At 41.8% G+C, this 16,500-nt stretch overlaps 1 protein-coding gene across 2 annotated transcripts in view; it reads left to right on the top strand.

The window, feature by feature from the left end:
• Window positions 1-16,500, top strand: part of CRACR2B (calcium release activated channel regulator 2B) — a 45,478-nt gene that overhangs the window by 13,242 nt on the left and 15,736 nt on the right. For both annotated transcript variants that reach the window (XM_060262224.1, XM_060262225.1), the window contains exons 2-4: window positions 9,771-10,013; window positions 11,713-11,824; window positions 15,973-16,132. In XM_060262224.1, coding sequence (XP_060118207.1) covers window positions 9,813-10,013; window positions 11,713-11,824; window positions 15,973-16,132 — 473 coding nt within the window. In that variant the 5' untranslated portion in view covers window positions 9,771-9,812. The remainder of the gene's footprint in view (window positions 1-9,770; window positions 10,014-11,712; window positions 11,825-15,972; window positions 16,133-16,500) is intronic.

The raw sequence follows: 16,500 nt of genomic DNA, 5'->3' as shown, positions 1-16,500 counted from the left end.
GTATGTTTATTTTTGCTGGGCAAATATTATCTTTGAGGGCTGCTTTGGAGGCTGATCAGGGACAAGCCAGGGAAATAAAGAGCCTTAACCAGCTCCGTGAGACTCATGGTCATCACACCAAAGGACTCTCATGTGGTGGTCTCCCTCAATAAATAATTTTTGCTCCTTGATGCAAACACAATTTTTGCTCCTTGATAGCTATTGAGACAGCCAAGGGTGGCTTTGCCTCAGCTTGCAGCCCTGTACCTGCAAAACAAACCTTGATGTTTCAAAAAGACTGAGTAGTTTTTTTGTGCCCTCCTTTTTTATATTACTGGTGGGGGGGAGCATGTGTGAATAGGCAATTTCAAGGCTCTGCTGAAGGGAATTGCTGTAGTTGGGTACTGACGCCACTGGAGAAATGTGTTCAGATTTAAAAGTATGTATTGTTCTTCTGTTACACAGTCGAGTCTGACTCTTTGCGACCCTATGGACCAAGTCACGCCAGGCCCTCCTGTCTTCTACCATCCTCCTAAGTCTGTTCAAATTCGTGTTTGTTACATTAGTAACGCTGTCCAGCCATCTCATCTTTTGTCGTCCCCTTCTTCTTTTGCCTTCTGTCTTCCCAGCATCAGGATCTTCTCCAGTGAGTGCTCCCTTCTCATTTGGTCGCCAAAGTATGTATTACACTAAGCGAAATTAGAATGTTTTGCTACCTGCACTTCTTGTATTACCAGCATATTGCATCTTATTTCTCACAACAGCAGTCCATGTAAAAATAGCAACTTGTTCAGCTGTAATGAAAGCCATTGAGGATTCAGATGGAATGTCATGTCATAGTTTGGCACGCTGTGAACAGTCCACATGCTCACTTCAAGCACTTCCTCTCCTGCTGTCTCTTGTGCATTGTGAGTCAATTAGTGACTTTTGCTTTTGCAGAAACCATAATTTGCTGTTACTTCCAACCAGACAAATTATGGCTCACACTTGTGAACTGTTGCTTGAAATCTGTTTGCATGTCTTTTTGAATGGGAAGTGCACGTTGTAGTTTTTAGGTTCAACAAACTATGGTTTGCATTAAAATGAAAGTAACTGAATATCGGAACATGTGAAATACTAGGAGATAGTGCTAATAGAAGCCACATGGGGGCCCAATTGAGATTCGAGTTGTAGACAGGAGAGGGGTTTCCCGCCCTGTGAATGTACCAGTCAAAACTAACCTGTTCTCTGGGCTGTTATTAACCCTCAAAAGAAGAAATAAAGTCAGGTAGCCATCTCCTTTCATTTGAAATGAATAACTTTTCATGTAGCAGTGATGTAGCAGAAAAGGGCACCAGTGGAGAAAGACCTATTCTGGATGGAGAGGATGATTCAACGATGTCCACATTGCAGTGAGCAATTCTGCAAAAATAATTGAAAGGGCAACAGAAGGGCTCACCAGCAGGTATATACTGGTTTTTAGCATGTTCATATAACATCTTTCATTAACATCTTTAACATCTTTCATTAATATGGATTCATATTAGTTTTGACTTTTTCATTAACTGAATATGTGCTGTATTGACATCAGTGCTGCTGAAAGTGATGCCTTCTTTCTTGCTTTACTCTTCAGATAGTAGGTTGAACCAGAAAATGGTCACAGGCTTGTTATGGTTCAAGGTGAGATGGAGGGAATAATATATAGCTGTGAATTTTAGCTTTTTGAGAGGGAGCAACCTCCAGGGGCACAGTTCAGACATGCACAAATTTATCAGCTGTTCCTCTACACCAGAAGATCAACCCACCTCTCACTGTTCGTTCCAGTATTTAGCTCTTTATGTAATATTGGAGGGGTTTAAATCTCCACACCTGAAATTAGGTAGCCATATTTTTAGGTAGTGTGCCTGGTTTCCAGCTCTGTATTCAACACCTAGCAGCATAAGCACCCTGGTAACACACTGAAGTTTATACAACTGCATCCCTAGTCATACCTCATCATGGCTGGCAGTCTGTCTCCTTATAAATGCTGTACCATATCCTGCAGCCCAAAGCTTTGTTTTTCTTAAATGATAAGCTTTATAAGGTCAGTACTTAGGAATAAGGAACGGTGCAGTTCATACCCCTGAAACGTAATCATTGAGTCACTTCAAATCTCTCTCGCACTTGCACACTTTCCATCCATCCATCCCTGGTGACTTTGTTCTGATACAAGTTAAACCACTTGGAAGTTAAAAGCCAACTTCAGCTTCCTGTTAGAGGCTAGTTGGCATTCTGTAAATCCTGTTTGTCCCAAATTGGGGTGGTTTTTTTTAGGGTAGGGGGTTGCACAGAATATTAAAATCTGTTAAGGTAGAAATGTGTATGTTTTTTTAAATTATATTTGTTACCTAAATCCATGAGTCATAGACCCAAGAAAAAGAATGAAGATATTTCAGGGATCATGAAAGAGATTACCAGATAACACTGACTGAACTGGGGCATGGTTATGTTTCCCAGTCGCACCCTACAGCTTCCCCATGAGAGACGGAGTGAATTGGATTGTGTTGTACTTCAAATGAAGAGCTGGGATGGGGATAACGTGCAACATCTGTTATTTGGGAACTCAAGTTTTGCCTTAAGAAAATTAATCCCTCTAGAAACTGCAGTGCTCCAGTTTTTGGCTTGAATGTTAACCATTTTGAGTCTCATGTTCAGTTTTTCCCTTGGCCAAAGAACAATCCATTTTGCAATCACTATTGCCACAGCAGAGCTGTAGCTGAAAAGTAGCAGATTTTCCTGCATGTTCAAAATGTGGTTTCATATGTGCTTGGGGATCAAATTTCCCATAAGTGGAAAAGGGACAATTCTCAGTCAGAATGGATGGTAAGCAGGTCTCACCTGAACACCCTCTGTTTTGTTATAGAAAGTGTTAAAAGGTTAATCTTTCCAGAAAGGGTGAAGCTGATATAACAGCAAGCACAGCCTGAGAAGCACTATTGTTTAGGAACCCTCCCTTCTGCTTTTAATTTCAACAAACTGGTGTTGACCTTTTAAACCCATCCTTCTGGAAGGTTATGAAAATCAAGTGAAGGGTTCTTTAGGCTGTGATCTCTACTTTCTCCTTCTCTGCCAGTTATACAAAGGCCGAGGGGGAGGGGGGGGGGCGACTACCGAAGGGAGACCTCTCTCCTTTTCTGAAAGGACTTTAAAATATGGATTTGACTTGATCAAGAAGCACTTGCTCAATGGATAATTTTAATCCACCCCCCTCAGCTTCTCTGCCTTCTTGTGACTTAAGATGGATCTTGTAGATAGTTTACTGGGCTTTTACATAGGAAAACTCTAAGCCAACTGACTATGCTGATCAAAGTATATGTCCTCTCCAAAGGGAATGGTACTGGATGAATGGCCTCTGTAGAGGCAGTAATGTCACACATGCATCCCTTTTCTCTTACTATGCACTGATAACTTGGAATAGTCCTGGTTCTTCTGTATTGAGCTCTCTGTGCAGAACACTTGCTTAAGCTGCTGCAACAGCTGGACTTAGATGACTGTTTTTTAAGTTGGCACTATAGACTGAAGGCTAGTGCAGTACAGTCATAGATGAACTGTGAACCAGGAAGTGCCTGTTTCAAATCACACTCCATCCATGTACTTATTGAGTAACCTTGAGCTCTGTCTATCATAGTCTCTGTCTATAATGTGCAGGTAAGAATGTTGTCCCACATTAAAGAGATTTGCTTTAATAAGATAAGGATTACTAAAATAATGATTTTTAAATACTTGGACTCAGGAAAGTTTCTTTTGTAATTAGGGCTAAATGTATGCTAGGTCTCAAAAGGCCTCAGCCCCTACTATCTGTTTCCAGTGCCTGGGCTGAACATCAGAACATGTGAAATAAGCTCTGGCCTAGATAGCCCAGGCAAGCCTGATCTCATTAGATCTTGGAAGCTAAGTAGGGCTGATCCTGGCAAGTATTTGGATGGCAGGCTTCCGGCTTTGGGAGGCAGAGGCAGGTTATCGAGCCACTTTTCTGAATGTTCTCGATGCCCCAGTAGGAGTTGCCATGACTTCCAGACATGGGGACACACACATGTGCACACAAATGCAACACCCCCTCAAATAAAAATAAAAAAGAACATGTGAAATAAGAATAAATAAAAGTGCCTTGAATAGGTTCAGAGTGCTTTTCTCTAACTGTTGACTGATGGGTTGTCCATCAGGAGAGCATCAAAGGGTCCTGTTTCTATATGGCTTTGAACTCTGGCATAGTTCCTTCTTGAGAAGTTAAATATTTGTAGGCATTTTTATAAGTTTTCTCATAAGGAAACAGATTGTGTTAACAGGCATGGGGAAGTTACATTCTAGATCCCTGTACTGAACACATTTTTCAAAGGATATGATGTATCGTCGTTTGATGGATTTTCTTTTCCTGTGGCCTTTCAAGCTGCCAAATGCTACTTCCACTTGATTTTTATTCTGTCTGAAGCAGCAGGTACCAGGGGTAAGGAATGCTGGCTCTCCAGATGTTTTTTGCCTACAACTCCCATCAGCCCCAACCAGCATAGCCAATGGCTGGGGCTGATGGGAGTTGTAGGCAAAAAAACATCTGGAGAGCTAACGTTCCCTACCCCTGAGGTAGACAAAAGATAGGATGTTTCTCTAGGTGGTGAGCAATAAATGGATCCAAATTTATCATTATTTTTTATAAACTGCTCCTGGTGTATGCTGACTTTCTTTTGACTCTTTTGCTGATGTAGATAATACTTGTACTGAAATAAACCACCTGCAACTTGTTCAGACCCAATGTTGAGGAGTCAGTATCCTGAGCTCTGATATAGCAGCTTGGTGAAATCTTTATTTTGTTAGTAACCTCCAAAATTCTGTCACTGCTGGTAAAAGAATATCCTTAATAGTGTTTACACTCTGGTAGAATACCATTGTACTAAGGTTACTGGAGTGGTATGTTTCAATTTGAAGTTTGTACATTAACTAGACATTTTGCCTTGCTTCCCCTTATTCCTCCTTCTCAGGTCACCAAATTATTTCTAACTGCTCCTATTGTTTGTCATAATTTTCAGTATGCTTTTAATGATCTGACCCAATAATGTACTTTCTCAAATAAAGTGAAGCCTCAGTAGGCTTTCCTGCCTTTGCTCAGGTTCTTCATTTGTTACTTTAACTTCAGCCCTTCCATCACTATTTTGCTTATGTAACACAACAAAATTCTACACACAATGATGGTACTTAATGCATACTAATAATTCCTCCTTTTGTTGTGGTGGCATTTTTATTTGTTAGATTCTGAGGCTCTAAGCTAGCACTTTCTGTACTTTCTCTGTGTGGAACTGCCGGATTCTTTCTCTGGCTTGTTCCAGTGACTGATTATCAATAAACATTGCGGTGGTGTGAGCACAGCCTGCTTACCTGAGTGCTACTCCTCTTCCATGCATTATGCACCTCTAAGGCTTCACACAGGTCTTTCCTGTTTTCCTTTAAAAATTGAAAAAACAGAAAACACTTAATTGAAAAAACAGAAAACACTGATAGGTCCTCTGGCCACTTCTGATGAAGTACTGTTCTACTTTTCTAAAATAATGGATATTCATGTTTAACGAATGCGTTCTGGGACTTTTTGCCTCTGTAGGCCTTTTTATATTAGATTAAGAAATCAGTTTCGTTTCTTTGGGGGGGGGGCGGTGGAGGGAGTTGTAGCAGTTCTCTGGCTTTTCACCCACTGGCAAAGCCTTTCTTCAGTTCATCTGTATGAACTTTAACCACATATGAGTTATGATTTGAAATTCTAAGACATGGGGATAAAAGTAATAAAAAAGTTTTTGAATGACTTGAGAACTGTCTTTCACACATTAATGTATTTTTGGTGCAAGGGAGAGAGGTTGTAATCGTTTGCACATTTACCTGGGGATAATCCCATGCATAGGATTGTAGCAATCATACTTTGGAGTAGTGAAAATCTCAGTTTTTATTTTGGTTTTTCTTGCTAGCCACCTTGAGTAAGACTCTGGAGATCTGGAAAACAAAAAGTCTAAATTAATAAAATATCTGTACCCTAGCTTCTTTAAGAGAGAGCTTCCTTCACTGAATATGAATTAATTTCCTTGGACTTTTCACTGGGATTTAGTTTTGAAAACCATTGTCTGGACTGCTTGGATTAAGAAAATCTTTATTTTTAATAATTGTTTAGTAACTCTGTTATCAACAGCACTGAGTGCCTAACTTTTTCTGTTTACTCAAGTGTTTTATGTAAGTAGTTCTATGCTACAATGATCTAAGAAGAGAGTGTACTGGTTCAGTTGGCAACACACCCAGAAATTGCTCTGGACTGGCATATAAACTGTTTGTCTTTAGTGTATTTTTATCCCACCTTTCCTCCCAAGGAACTCAAGACAGCACACATGGTTCTTCCCTCTGTTTTATCTTTACAACAACCCTGTATGGTAGTATAGACTGGGAAAGAGCGATTGGCCCACAGTCACACAGTAAGCTTTATGGTGAGTGGGAATTTGAACCCAGGTCTCTCTACTCTTAATTGACCTCTCTAATCATTACACTGCAGTGTACTGATGAAATGGTTGAATACTCTGCTGTGAGTGGGAAATGATGCTACTTGATTCCATTAGTGGTGGTATATTAATTTCCACTCACATCAGAATAAATATCCAGAAGGCTCAAGCCTGTGTGTGTGTGTGAGAGAGAATATTATGAATGTTTGCACAGACATGGTCATTTGTGTGATAGGCTAGCTGTGCTATTAACGTGTTCAATTATGGATTTATGTAGGTTTTATATTAGTTTCACTCTTGTGGTCCAATTGTTTACTCACCTCCAAATTCTAGGAATTTTAGTTTGCAGGTATTGAATATCTAGATCAGTACTGAGGGTCAGTGTGGTTCAGCACTTGCCAAAACCCAACGAGGCACACTGCTAACACTTGCCCCTTCTCCTGATAGGAGACATACCTGGCAACATTGGAAAAAACAAAACCATGCTCCAGTTCTTGCCTCCAGGCACCTTGCCATTAGATAATGTGAGACTACCCTAGAGACCCTTTCCATTTCGTGGGAGGTTCAAGAGTGATCTCCCGTTTCCTGGTGGACGGAACACTGCAGAAGAAATGGGAGATTGCCCCAGAGGCCCCCTGCAGCATTGTGAGATTTTATCCAATTTTTTAATAGTAGGCACACTGGAAGGAATGAAGCAGTAGTTGTGTCAGGATTTCATTCGCTCCAGTGAAACCAGGGATAGCCTGAACAGTCACATTGTGCACTCTCTGGTGGTGTCACAGTAAGGTTATGGAGAAGAAAGGATCCACAAAATGGAGGGAGGCTGTAAAAAGGCCTCCCTGTAGATCCACAAATATCTGTAGCCAGTTCTGCTGAGAATTATTGGTTAAAGATCTCAAACTCTTTTCACAGAGTTGCTTTTCTCAGGTTATTTGGGGAAGGGAATGATAGACAGTTTAAGGCTGTAACATGGATATGCTGTAAGTGCTTCACCTTTCCCCTGAATCTGAAGAAGCTGTGCTTTAAGTGTAAAAAAGGGATCCAGAGGGGAACCAGGAAATTACAGACCAGGCAGCATAACAACTGTACCAGAAGAAACTGTAATAAAAAAAAATAGAATTAGGCACAGAGGGACAATCCTGTTGAGGGAAAATCAGTATGGCTTCTGCAAAGGGAAGCCCTGCCTCACCAACTTTTTGGAGTCCTTTGAGAAAGTGAACAAGCATGTAGACAACAGTGATCTGGTAGACGCTGTGTATCTGGACTTTCAAAAGGCTTTTGACAAGGTACCTCACCAAAGACTCGCAAGCAAACTTAGCAGTCATGGGATAAGATAACTGCTAGTTCTCTTATGGGCCATTCTATATTATGGTCCCATAGAATGCAATGGACTCCATACCCAATTTGACACCCCCCCCTCGGCTCCTGGGGCAAGCACCCCCCTCTGCCCCCCCTAGATCCGGCCCTGAGTGGGGTACCACAAGGATCAGTATTGGGGCTGGTACTATTTTATTCATAAATGATCTGGAACTAGGGATGAGTAATGTAGTGGCCAAGTTTGCAGATAAGAGAACTGCTAAATTCTCTTATGAATTAAAGCTGCTAAATTCTCTTATGGATTAAAACTGGTTAAATGACAGGAAACAAAGAGTGAGAATCAATGGTGAGTTCTCATAATGGAAGTAAGCAGTGGGGTCCCACAAGGATCAGCATTGAGGCTGGTACTATTTTATTTATTCATAAATTATCTGGAACTAGGGATGAGTAATGTAGTGGCCAAGTTTGCAGATAATGCCAAATTATTCAGGATTGTAAAAACCAAGGCTGACTGTGGAGAACTCCAAGAGGACCTCCATAAACTGGATGAGTGAGTGACTGATGCAAATGAAATTAAGTGTTGGTAAGTGTAAGGTTTATGCTCATTGGGACAAAAAATCCCAGCTTCAAATATAAGATCTCAACTTGTTGAGACTGAAAGCAAAAAAGATCTTGGGGTCAGTGGATACCTCAATGAAAGTGTGCTGCAGCAGTGAAAAAAGCAAATTTGTTAGGGATTATTAGGAAAGGGAATTAGAAAACAGCCATTATTGTAATGCACCTGTATAGATCTATGCTGTGGCCTCATTTGGAATACTGTGTATAGTTCTGGTGACTGTATCTCCTAAAGGACATTGCAGAGCTGGAAAAATTACAGAGGAGGCCAACCAAAACTATTAGGGGGTTTGGAGCACCTTCCCTATAAGAAAAGGCTGAAGAAGCTGGGACTTTGCAGTTTAGAAAAGAGACAATTTGAGGGGGGGCATGATAGAGGTTGGAAATGATTCATGGGGTGGGGAGAGTTGACTAAGAACTTTTACTTCCTCTCCCAAAATACTAGAACTTGAGGTGAGGGCATCCAGTGAAACTGTGGGCACTAGGTTCAAGACAGACAAAAGGAAATACTACTATACACAGAAAGTGATTAAAATGTAGAATTTGCTGCCAGAGGATGTAGTGATGGCCACAAGAATAAATAACTTTAAAAGGGGATTAGGTAGATTTGTGGAGGATATGTCTGTCTGTGGCTACTAGCCATGGTGACTGAGGGAACCTCCACATTCAAAGGCACTAAGCCTCTAAATCCCAGAGCCAGGAGGCAACATTGGGGAAGGCCTTATGCCCTGTGGTTGGCCATCCAAAGGAACTGGTTGGCCATTGTGTGAAACATGATTAGGGTTGCCAGATCCTCAGCTTTCACTGGCTGGGGCTGGGAGGGAGCTTTTTGGGAGGGGGGTGATGCCCCTAATGTGATGATGTCATATGAAGAGCAGAGGACCTGGTTGCCAAGGGGTTCTTCCCTTGGTAGCTAGCAGTTGCCAACTAAGAACAGAGCAAACAGGGAGAGAAGGAAATGGGGTAGACGACCACTCTGTTTCATAGTCAGTAGTCCTCATCCCCATTCTTTGAAGAATGCTGTCTTTAGGATAGAGGGTACTGTGAAGGAACTGCATGCTTAATCCTTTTTTAAAAATAGGAATGCCCTTTGTTCCCTTTTGTTATCCTTTAGTAAGAGAAAAAGACATCCCCAGTAATTTGTTTCATGATCAAAAGGCCTATTACTAAGGAATATGATAGCTTTTGTGTGAAGTTAAAGCTTGTTTAACTTGTGTGAAGGAGGACAAATAATTAAATTATACTGTGTTAAGTTTCTGAAATCAGAGGGGTTGTTTTGTTCTTTGTATGTTTTACAGCTTGTCTATAAACTGTTTAAGGAAAGGTGGTATAATCCCACCCCTCCCCCCCAAAAAATAAATACTTTTGTTTTCATAGCTAGATGTACTCCAACCCCAGCAAGGAAAGAGCCGTGGGGTAATGGAAAGTCCTGTTGAAGAACTCCTTAAGAATTGCCTTCAGGAGGACAAGGAAGAGGTCATTGCAGCCTCCAATGCCTCTTCTACTCTGTGCTTGAACAATGTGGAAGAAATGCAGGCAGACATGTTGGAGAAAGCCAGAGAGCTTTTCCGGCTCTGTGACAAAGAAGAGAAGGGCTTTATAACCAAGTTTGACATGCAGGTAAGTAGAGGAGATGACTGTGCCTTCTCAATTGTAGAGGAAATTTTCTTGTTATCCTAAGCTGGCAAAGTCCACAGTCACAGGAAATCCATGCACTCTGCACTGCCCTAAGCAGAGGTCAGTTGCCTTTTATTGTTTTAGAGATGAATTGAGCAATATCCTGACAGAGAAACCGCATCTTGGAAGTCTATACTGTTTAGCAGTTTGTGTATGTGCCATATGCTTCTGGTGACATGTGAGTGGGGGAGCTGCCAAACATTTTAACAAAACTCAGCATTTGTATTATACAGCTTTTGTCATGTTTTTCTTCTGGAGGTAGTGCTGCAAAGTGGACTAGGGAGACAAACTTTGGAAGCCTTTTAGATGCTTAAACACTGATGAATCATGCAATTCGCTTTCAGTGCTTTGGTTCGATCTAGGCAGCGTAAAGGGGTCCCAGAAGACACAGTTATCTAGGGGGCCTGTGTTGGATCTCTGCAGCCCTGTCTGGGAATGACATATAAAACATGAAAGGAGATGGAGGAGGGAGAGCTAGCAATGTAAAGAAATGCAAAATACCATGGAAGTTGAAGTAGTTCTGTGTGACTTACAAGTCTGTTTTCCAACAAAAATTTACAATTCTCCACCACTATATTGTACAGCTGCATTCAAATACAAATGGTGGGGGGGAGGAGTGATTAATATTCTGTAAGCGAAAGAGTGTGCAGTCTGCAAAATGCAAATAGTAAGGATAAATTATGTGTTAAATATGGGTTGGCCTAACTGGTGAGCTGTGAGAGAATTAATTCTGCAGTCCTAGATTTTGTGTGTGACTGTGTGTGCACATATACTCACCAACACACTTCGGTTAAATTTAGCAAAATAATTTGGCAGAAATGATCGATGATCATGAACAGATTGTCTTCAGCACAATTGTGCCCAGGGACATAGCTCAAGACAGGCTCACAGAACTCTTTGCATCCTTGTCGAGTGATAGATTGAGCTGTTGCTTTCTAGCAGGGGCAGCTGCTTTCCATTGCTTTTTGCTGCTACCACCTGATACATGTTCCTTTTTAATATCCTTCAGTTTTGCATGGTTTGAAGTCTTATTATATTTTATCTGTGCTTTTAAAAATATGCTTTATAAAGCAGAAAAGAGAGAGAGATATTTCTTCAAATAAATCTTCATAGGATCCATTTTTGTGTGACTGAACTCTCTCAAAGCCTTCCCTATCCATTACCTTAAGTTTTGCAACCTAAGAGTTTTGAACATTGCCCAAGCGTGCAGTGAATCTGAGAACCAAGTTATGCATTCTGCAGAAGTTCCCTTACCTCAGGTTGTTCAAAACTCCATGCCTATGTAAAGCTAACACAGAAAGAGTTCTTGACAGTGTGATCCAACCATCATTCCTGGGATTCTGAAGCAGTGCAGCCTTGGGATGACATTCTGAAGGCTGAAAAGGGGGCAGAGATTGTCACATGAATAGATTCTTGGCCCTCCCCCCTTTGGATGCTGATCTGGAAGAGGCTTCTTCCTTTCTGAGACTGACTGGCCTGGGCTTGGTTGGTGTGTAGTTGAATTTTTTAAAAGTACAATTTGCTCTGTGACCATCTGGTCAGTTGACCACCGTAGTGACAGTAGGAAAGGGGATGGAGAGGTTTTTTCCTCCTTGTTCTGGTTTATGTTTCAAAATCCTGGATCTTTCTTCTTCTTCCACAGAGGCTGCAAAGTGAACTGCCCTTGACCACCGAACAGCTGGAGGCTGTTTTTCACAGCCTAGAACAAGATAATAATGGGTATCTCACACCAGTTGAATTCAGTATGGGACTAGGTAAGAGGAATAAGGGAAAGGGAGAACATCTGACACAATGACAGCTGCTACAATTTATCGTATGTGAGGTCCAGCAGTGTACAGAACATAAAAATGGCCTTGCCAAGAGCACATGAATAAAAAAGTACACAGCAAAAGTGGGTGCGCTCAGGAATCAACAATGAAAGGTCTTGTGGTAATGAGATTTGTCCACCTTCATAGTCTCCCCCCCGCCCCAAAGCTTGTCTTCATTCTGGTACATTCTGTACACAATAAAAAACTTCACGCTTGTAGCTTGTGCCTGTGAAATGTATACACACACTGCCAGTGATTGTTGCAGACGTAGAATTGTCTTGTGGCAAGCTGTCTTTCTGTAACCAAGAAAGCTTTTTGCAGTGCCTGCAGTGGTGGATAAGGCTGTTTTTTACACTTTCAATTTCATGTTAAAACTCCTGCAGCTCCTGAACAGGCATTCTATAGCAGGACATGCTCTGAGGAGGTGCACCTGTGGCAAAGTATAGCTCAGGCTGTTGTGCTGAGTGGGAGCTTCCTGGAGACAGAGCAGAAGCTCTGCTGGCATTTCTGTGGTCACCTGCTGATTAGAGTCAGCCAAGTCCCTTTAAAAAAAAAGAAAACAGTCTAAAGTCAACAGTTCCAGGCATTTGACGTGAACAGCAGTGATCAAAGCTGTCAGGAGAGGGAGCTAGGCAAGAAGGTAATGACAGGATCTTGTTTTTACTGGAACACAGTGTGGTTAACTGTGAATTCTGATGGTGAGCATACAATGCAGGGGCTTGACCAAAGCAGCATGTATGGGAGCTGGGAATGACGAAGTTGAACAATGCCTGGTCTGTGTGGTGAACTGTCAAGAAGACTTGTCCTCAAGAGATCAAAATCAGTGACGCATTTGGGAGCAAAGTGGAGAGAGCTTAGTCATCCTGTGTATGTTCTTATGCAGGATACTGAATGCTGTCTTTCTTGCTTTTCAGGGCCACTGTATGTGCTACATCCACTAGGGCAGTGGCCCCAACCTTTTGGGGACCAGGGACCAGTTTTGTGGAAGACAATTTTTCCAGGGACTGGTAGGGGTGTGGTGCTGGTTTTTTTGCTTCCCCAGGCTGCCGCCATGTCCACACCCTGTCCCTGCCCTTCCCCCATGGGGGTCTTTAAATGAGGAGTAGTCAAAGGTCTCTGCCTCACTGCGGCACAGTTGCTAACAGGCCACAGACCGGTCCCGGTCCACAGCCTGGGGGTTGGGGACCCCTGCACTAGAGCAATAATGGTTTTCATTAAAGAGGTAGCTGGTAGTGGGTCATCACCACCTAGCAGTAAACTCAACATTGATTAACTCAAAAGTAGTTTCCAACATGCAAACTGCATAATATAGTAATTCGTAACTGTTTACCATGAAGTCTGGAAGACTTTCAGCCTAAATCTTCAAAAATCTCCAAAGCCTAAATCTCCAAAAGAAAGGGGGGTTTAAGTGGGTATGATGACCTATTGTCATGTGAACCACTGCAGGTGATAGGCTCACTGCAGGATAGAAAGCATCACATGGAGCTCTGCAGGGCTTTTTTTTTTTAGAAAAAGCCCAGCAGGAACTAATTTGCATATTAAAGCCACACACCCCTGACACCACCACTGTTTTGCACAGGAGGAACTCATTTGCATATTAGGCCACAGCCCCTGATGTCACCATTGTTTCACACAGGGCTTTTTGTAGGCCACACCTGACATTAAGCCAGCCGGAACTGCATTCCTATGCATTCCTGCTCAAAAAAAGCCCTAGGTTGCTTCTGTCTGTATGGCTGGCAGTCTCAATATGTGAACTATTATCTGGATTGTTAAAACAGTGAATTATTTATGCTTAAGAACACCACTTTCTGAACCCTTATGATTTGTAGACACTTCTTTAGTACAGATTTAAGCTGGTTTAAGTCATGTGATTTCCCAAGGGAATCCTGGAACTGTAAGTCAGGTACAAGAGTGAGTAGTGTTCTATAACTGTGATTTCAGGGAAGTTGCTGAGCTATGATTCCTTGGATTCTTTGGATAAAGGCATAACATTTACAGTGCAATCCTATGCAGTTACTCTAGTCTAAGCCAGTTGATTTCAGTATACTTAGAATGGAGTAACTTTGGTAAGAATTGCATTGAAATGCGTATAATGCAGACAGGGCTTTTTTGTAGAAAAAGCCCAGTAGGAACTCATTTGCATATTAGGCCACACCCCCTCACACCAAGCCAGCCGGAACTGCATTCCTGTGTGTTCCTGCTCAAAAAAAGCCCTGAATGCAGATATTATTGTATAGAGCAGTGTTTCCCATTTGCAGGGTCGTGACTCCTCCTGGGTCACAAGAAAAGCCAAAGCTAGCCCTGCCCCCAGCAAAGCATGACCTCTGCTTCCTTCCTTCCCCCATCTCTCTGTTGTGCAGGAAAAAGCTAGCCTTGAAGACTGACACAGGCTGCAGAGCCTGCTTTCCATTTGGCTTCCTTCCCCCCATCTGTCTGTTGTGCAGATAAAAGCTAGCCTTGAAGACTGACACAGGCTGCAAAGTCTGAGCTCTGTTTGGCTTCCTTCCTTCCCCCGTCTCTGTGTTGTGCAGAAAGGAGCTAGGCTGCCTCTCCTTCCTTCTCCCCCCCATTTTTACCAAATGACCCCTAGGCAGAATTGTTGCTGGCTGAGGTCATCTGATGGTAAGGAAGGCTTTTTTTTCTTTGCGCCCCCCTTCTTTCTTTCTTTCTTTCTTTCTTTCTTTCTTTCTTTCTTTCTTTCTTTCTTTCTTTCTTTCTTTCTTTCTTTCTTTCTTTCTTTCTTTCTTTCTTTCTTTCTTTCTTTCTTTCTTTCTTTCTTTCTTTCTTTCTTTCTTTCTTTCTTTCTTTCTTTCTTTCTTTCTTTCTTTCTTTCTTTCTTTCTTTCTTTCTTTCTTTCTTTCTTTCTTTCCCTGCAAGTGATGCTCTGTCTGTATTCTTGGTGCTGGGAGGGGGGGGGAAGCAACAGTGGGAGGGCTTCTAATGCCCTGGCCCCCCTGGTGGACATTCTGGAAGTGACATCACAGGAAAAGGTGGAGTTTTGGTTCAGTGTACCCCAGAAGTGACATCACTTGGCCCTTGACACCACAGGAAATGACATAATTCCTGTCTCCCGGCTCCACTCCCAAAGTCTCCTGGTTCCACCCTCAAATTTTAGTGGGTCACAAAGGAGAAGTGTAAAAATAGCCAGGCCACGGGAAAGAGAAGTTTGGGAAACTCTGGTATAGAACAAACATGCCGTGTTTTAATCTAAGCACAAAGATTTGTTGACCAACCTAAGACTAAACTTTAGAAGAGGAAGTGAAAAGGGCAAATGGAGATTTTAAAAAATCTTCTATTTTTTCTGAACTCTCTAACAAGCAGGGTAAGAACTAGTGATAAAGCTATTGCTTCATCTATTTTTTGCATGAGTTGTCTTCAAACTAATGTCAAGTAGACAACACTGTTGAAAGGGCAAGAGACTTGCAGCTGGATATTGAAATGGCCTCTATTAAAAGCTGTGCTATACATGGTATTGGGTGAACTGAGGAGCTGTTTGACCTGTGCTTGATATTGCCAAGCATTTGGAGATGACTATGCATGTGTGACCTTGCCTGAAGAAATACACCAAGCTCCTGTTTTTTTCTGTGTTACAAATAGAAAAACATGGTTTAAAGTGAGGAAGCTAGTCATGTTATGCTTCAACTCCCCCTCTTGTATGTTAAATAATATGTTCTGCCATCTGCTTGAACATGACAACTGTAAGTGTTGAAACAGGAAATAAGTTTATATAGTGTTTTTTGCAGTTTTCTCTGAGTTTGTTACTTATCCAAGGTATAATGTGAGCCAGGACTGAACCCTAGAATCCATTTTGAATACTGTGATGTAGCCCTGAAATATTGGAAATAATAGTAATGAGGAATATCTTCAAGCACAGGTGAAAAGTACTATTCTATCTACAGAATACGCATAACCCACCTCCATATCTCTGGGATGAGAGAGCATTGCTTCTGGGTTGGAAGTATGGCTCCTGAACAGCATCCCTTTTCTTAGAAATTAGTCACAAAAGAAGGATGGAACAATACATGAAACCCAGTCTAGATCAATTACACCCTATCTCTGTACCCCCCCCCCCTTTGTCTCCTTTGCCTTCACAGGAAAGTTCATAGGAACTGAGCAGTGCCAGAGCTCTAGAAGCCTTAGGCATGAGGAGACCTTTGAGTCAGGCTGGTCTGATGACTTGGACCAGGCAGACGAAGAGGAGAAGCGGTTTTGTTCCATGATGGAGCAGCTGGAAGCATCCCAGGTTTTTGAAGAGTAAGTTGGAGTTCCCCAGGTTGTGCATTTTCGCCACGTCTGAATTGAGTGCCACCTGTCATTGCTTTGACATTTTGGGTCATAGTCTTTTTTGTTAACATTCATGTGCTGCATTCTTAGTCTAGAGCAAAATGTCAGGGAATAAGGTTATGCATAATTCTCATAGTAACTCTTCAGCATTTCAGGTAAAAACTCTGTTCAACAAGATGCCTTTTAAAAATGAACATATTTAAAAATATTTTCTTGCATAGACACAACTTCCTTTTTCTCACAAAGTGAAGACCCCTGTTTTTTGGTGACAGAGTTTAAAAAAAAAGTCTGCAGGTCCAATCTGAAGCTTTGTCCATTGTCTAAAAATGCTTGGTGGG

Source organism: Heteronotia binoei, chromosome 21, assembly GCF_032191835.1.
Source record: "Heteronotia binoei isolate CCM8104 ecotype False Entrance Well chromosome 21, APGP_CSIRO_Hbin_v1, whole genome shotgun sequence".
NCBI lineage: Eukaryota > Metazoa > Chordata > Lepidosauria > Squamata > Gekkonidae > Heteronotia > Heteronotia binoei.
The sequence above is the reverse complement of the archived record's forward strand: the minus strand, read 5'-3'. Positions and strand labels throughout refer to the sequence as shown.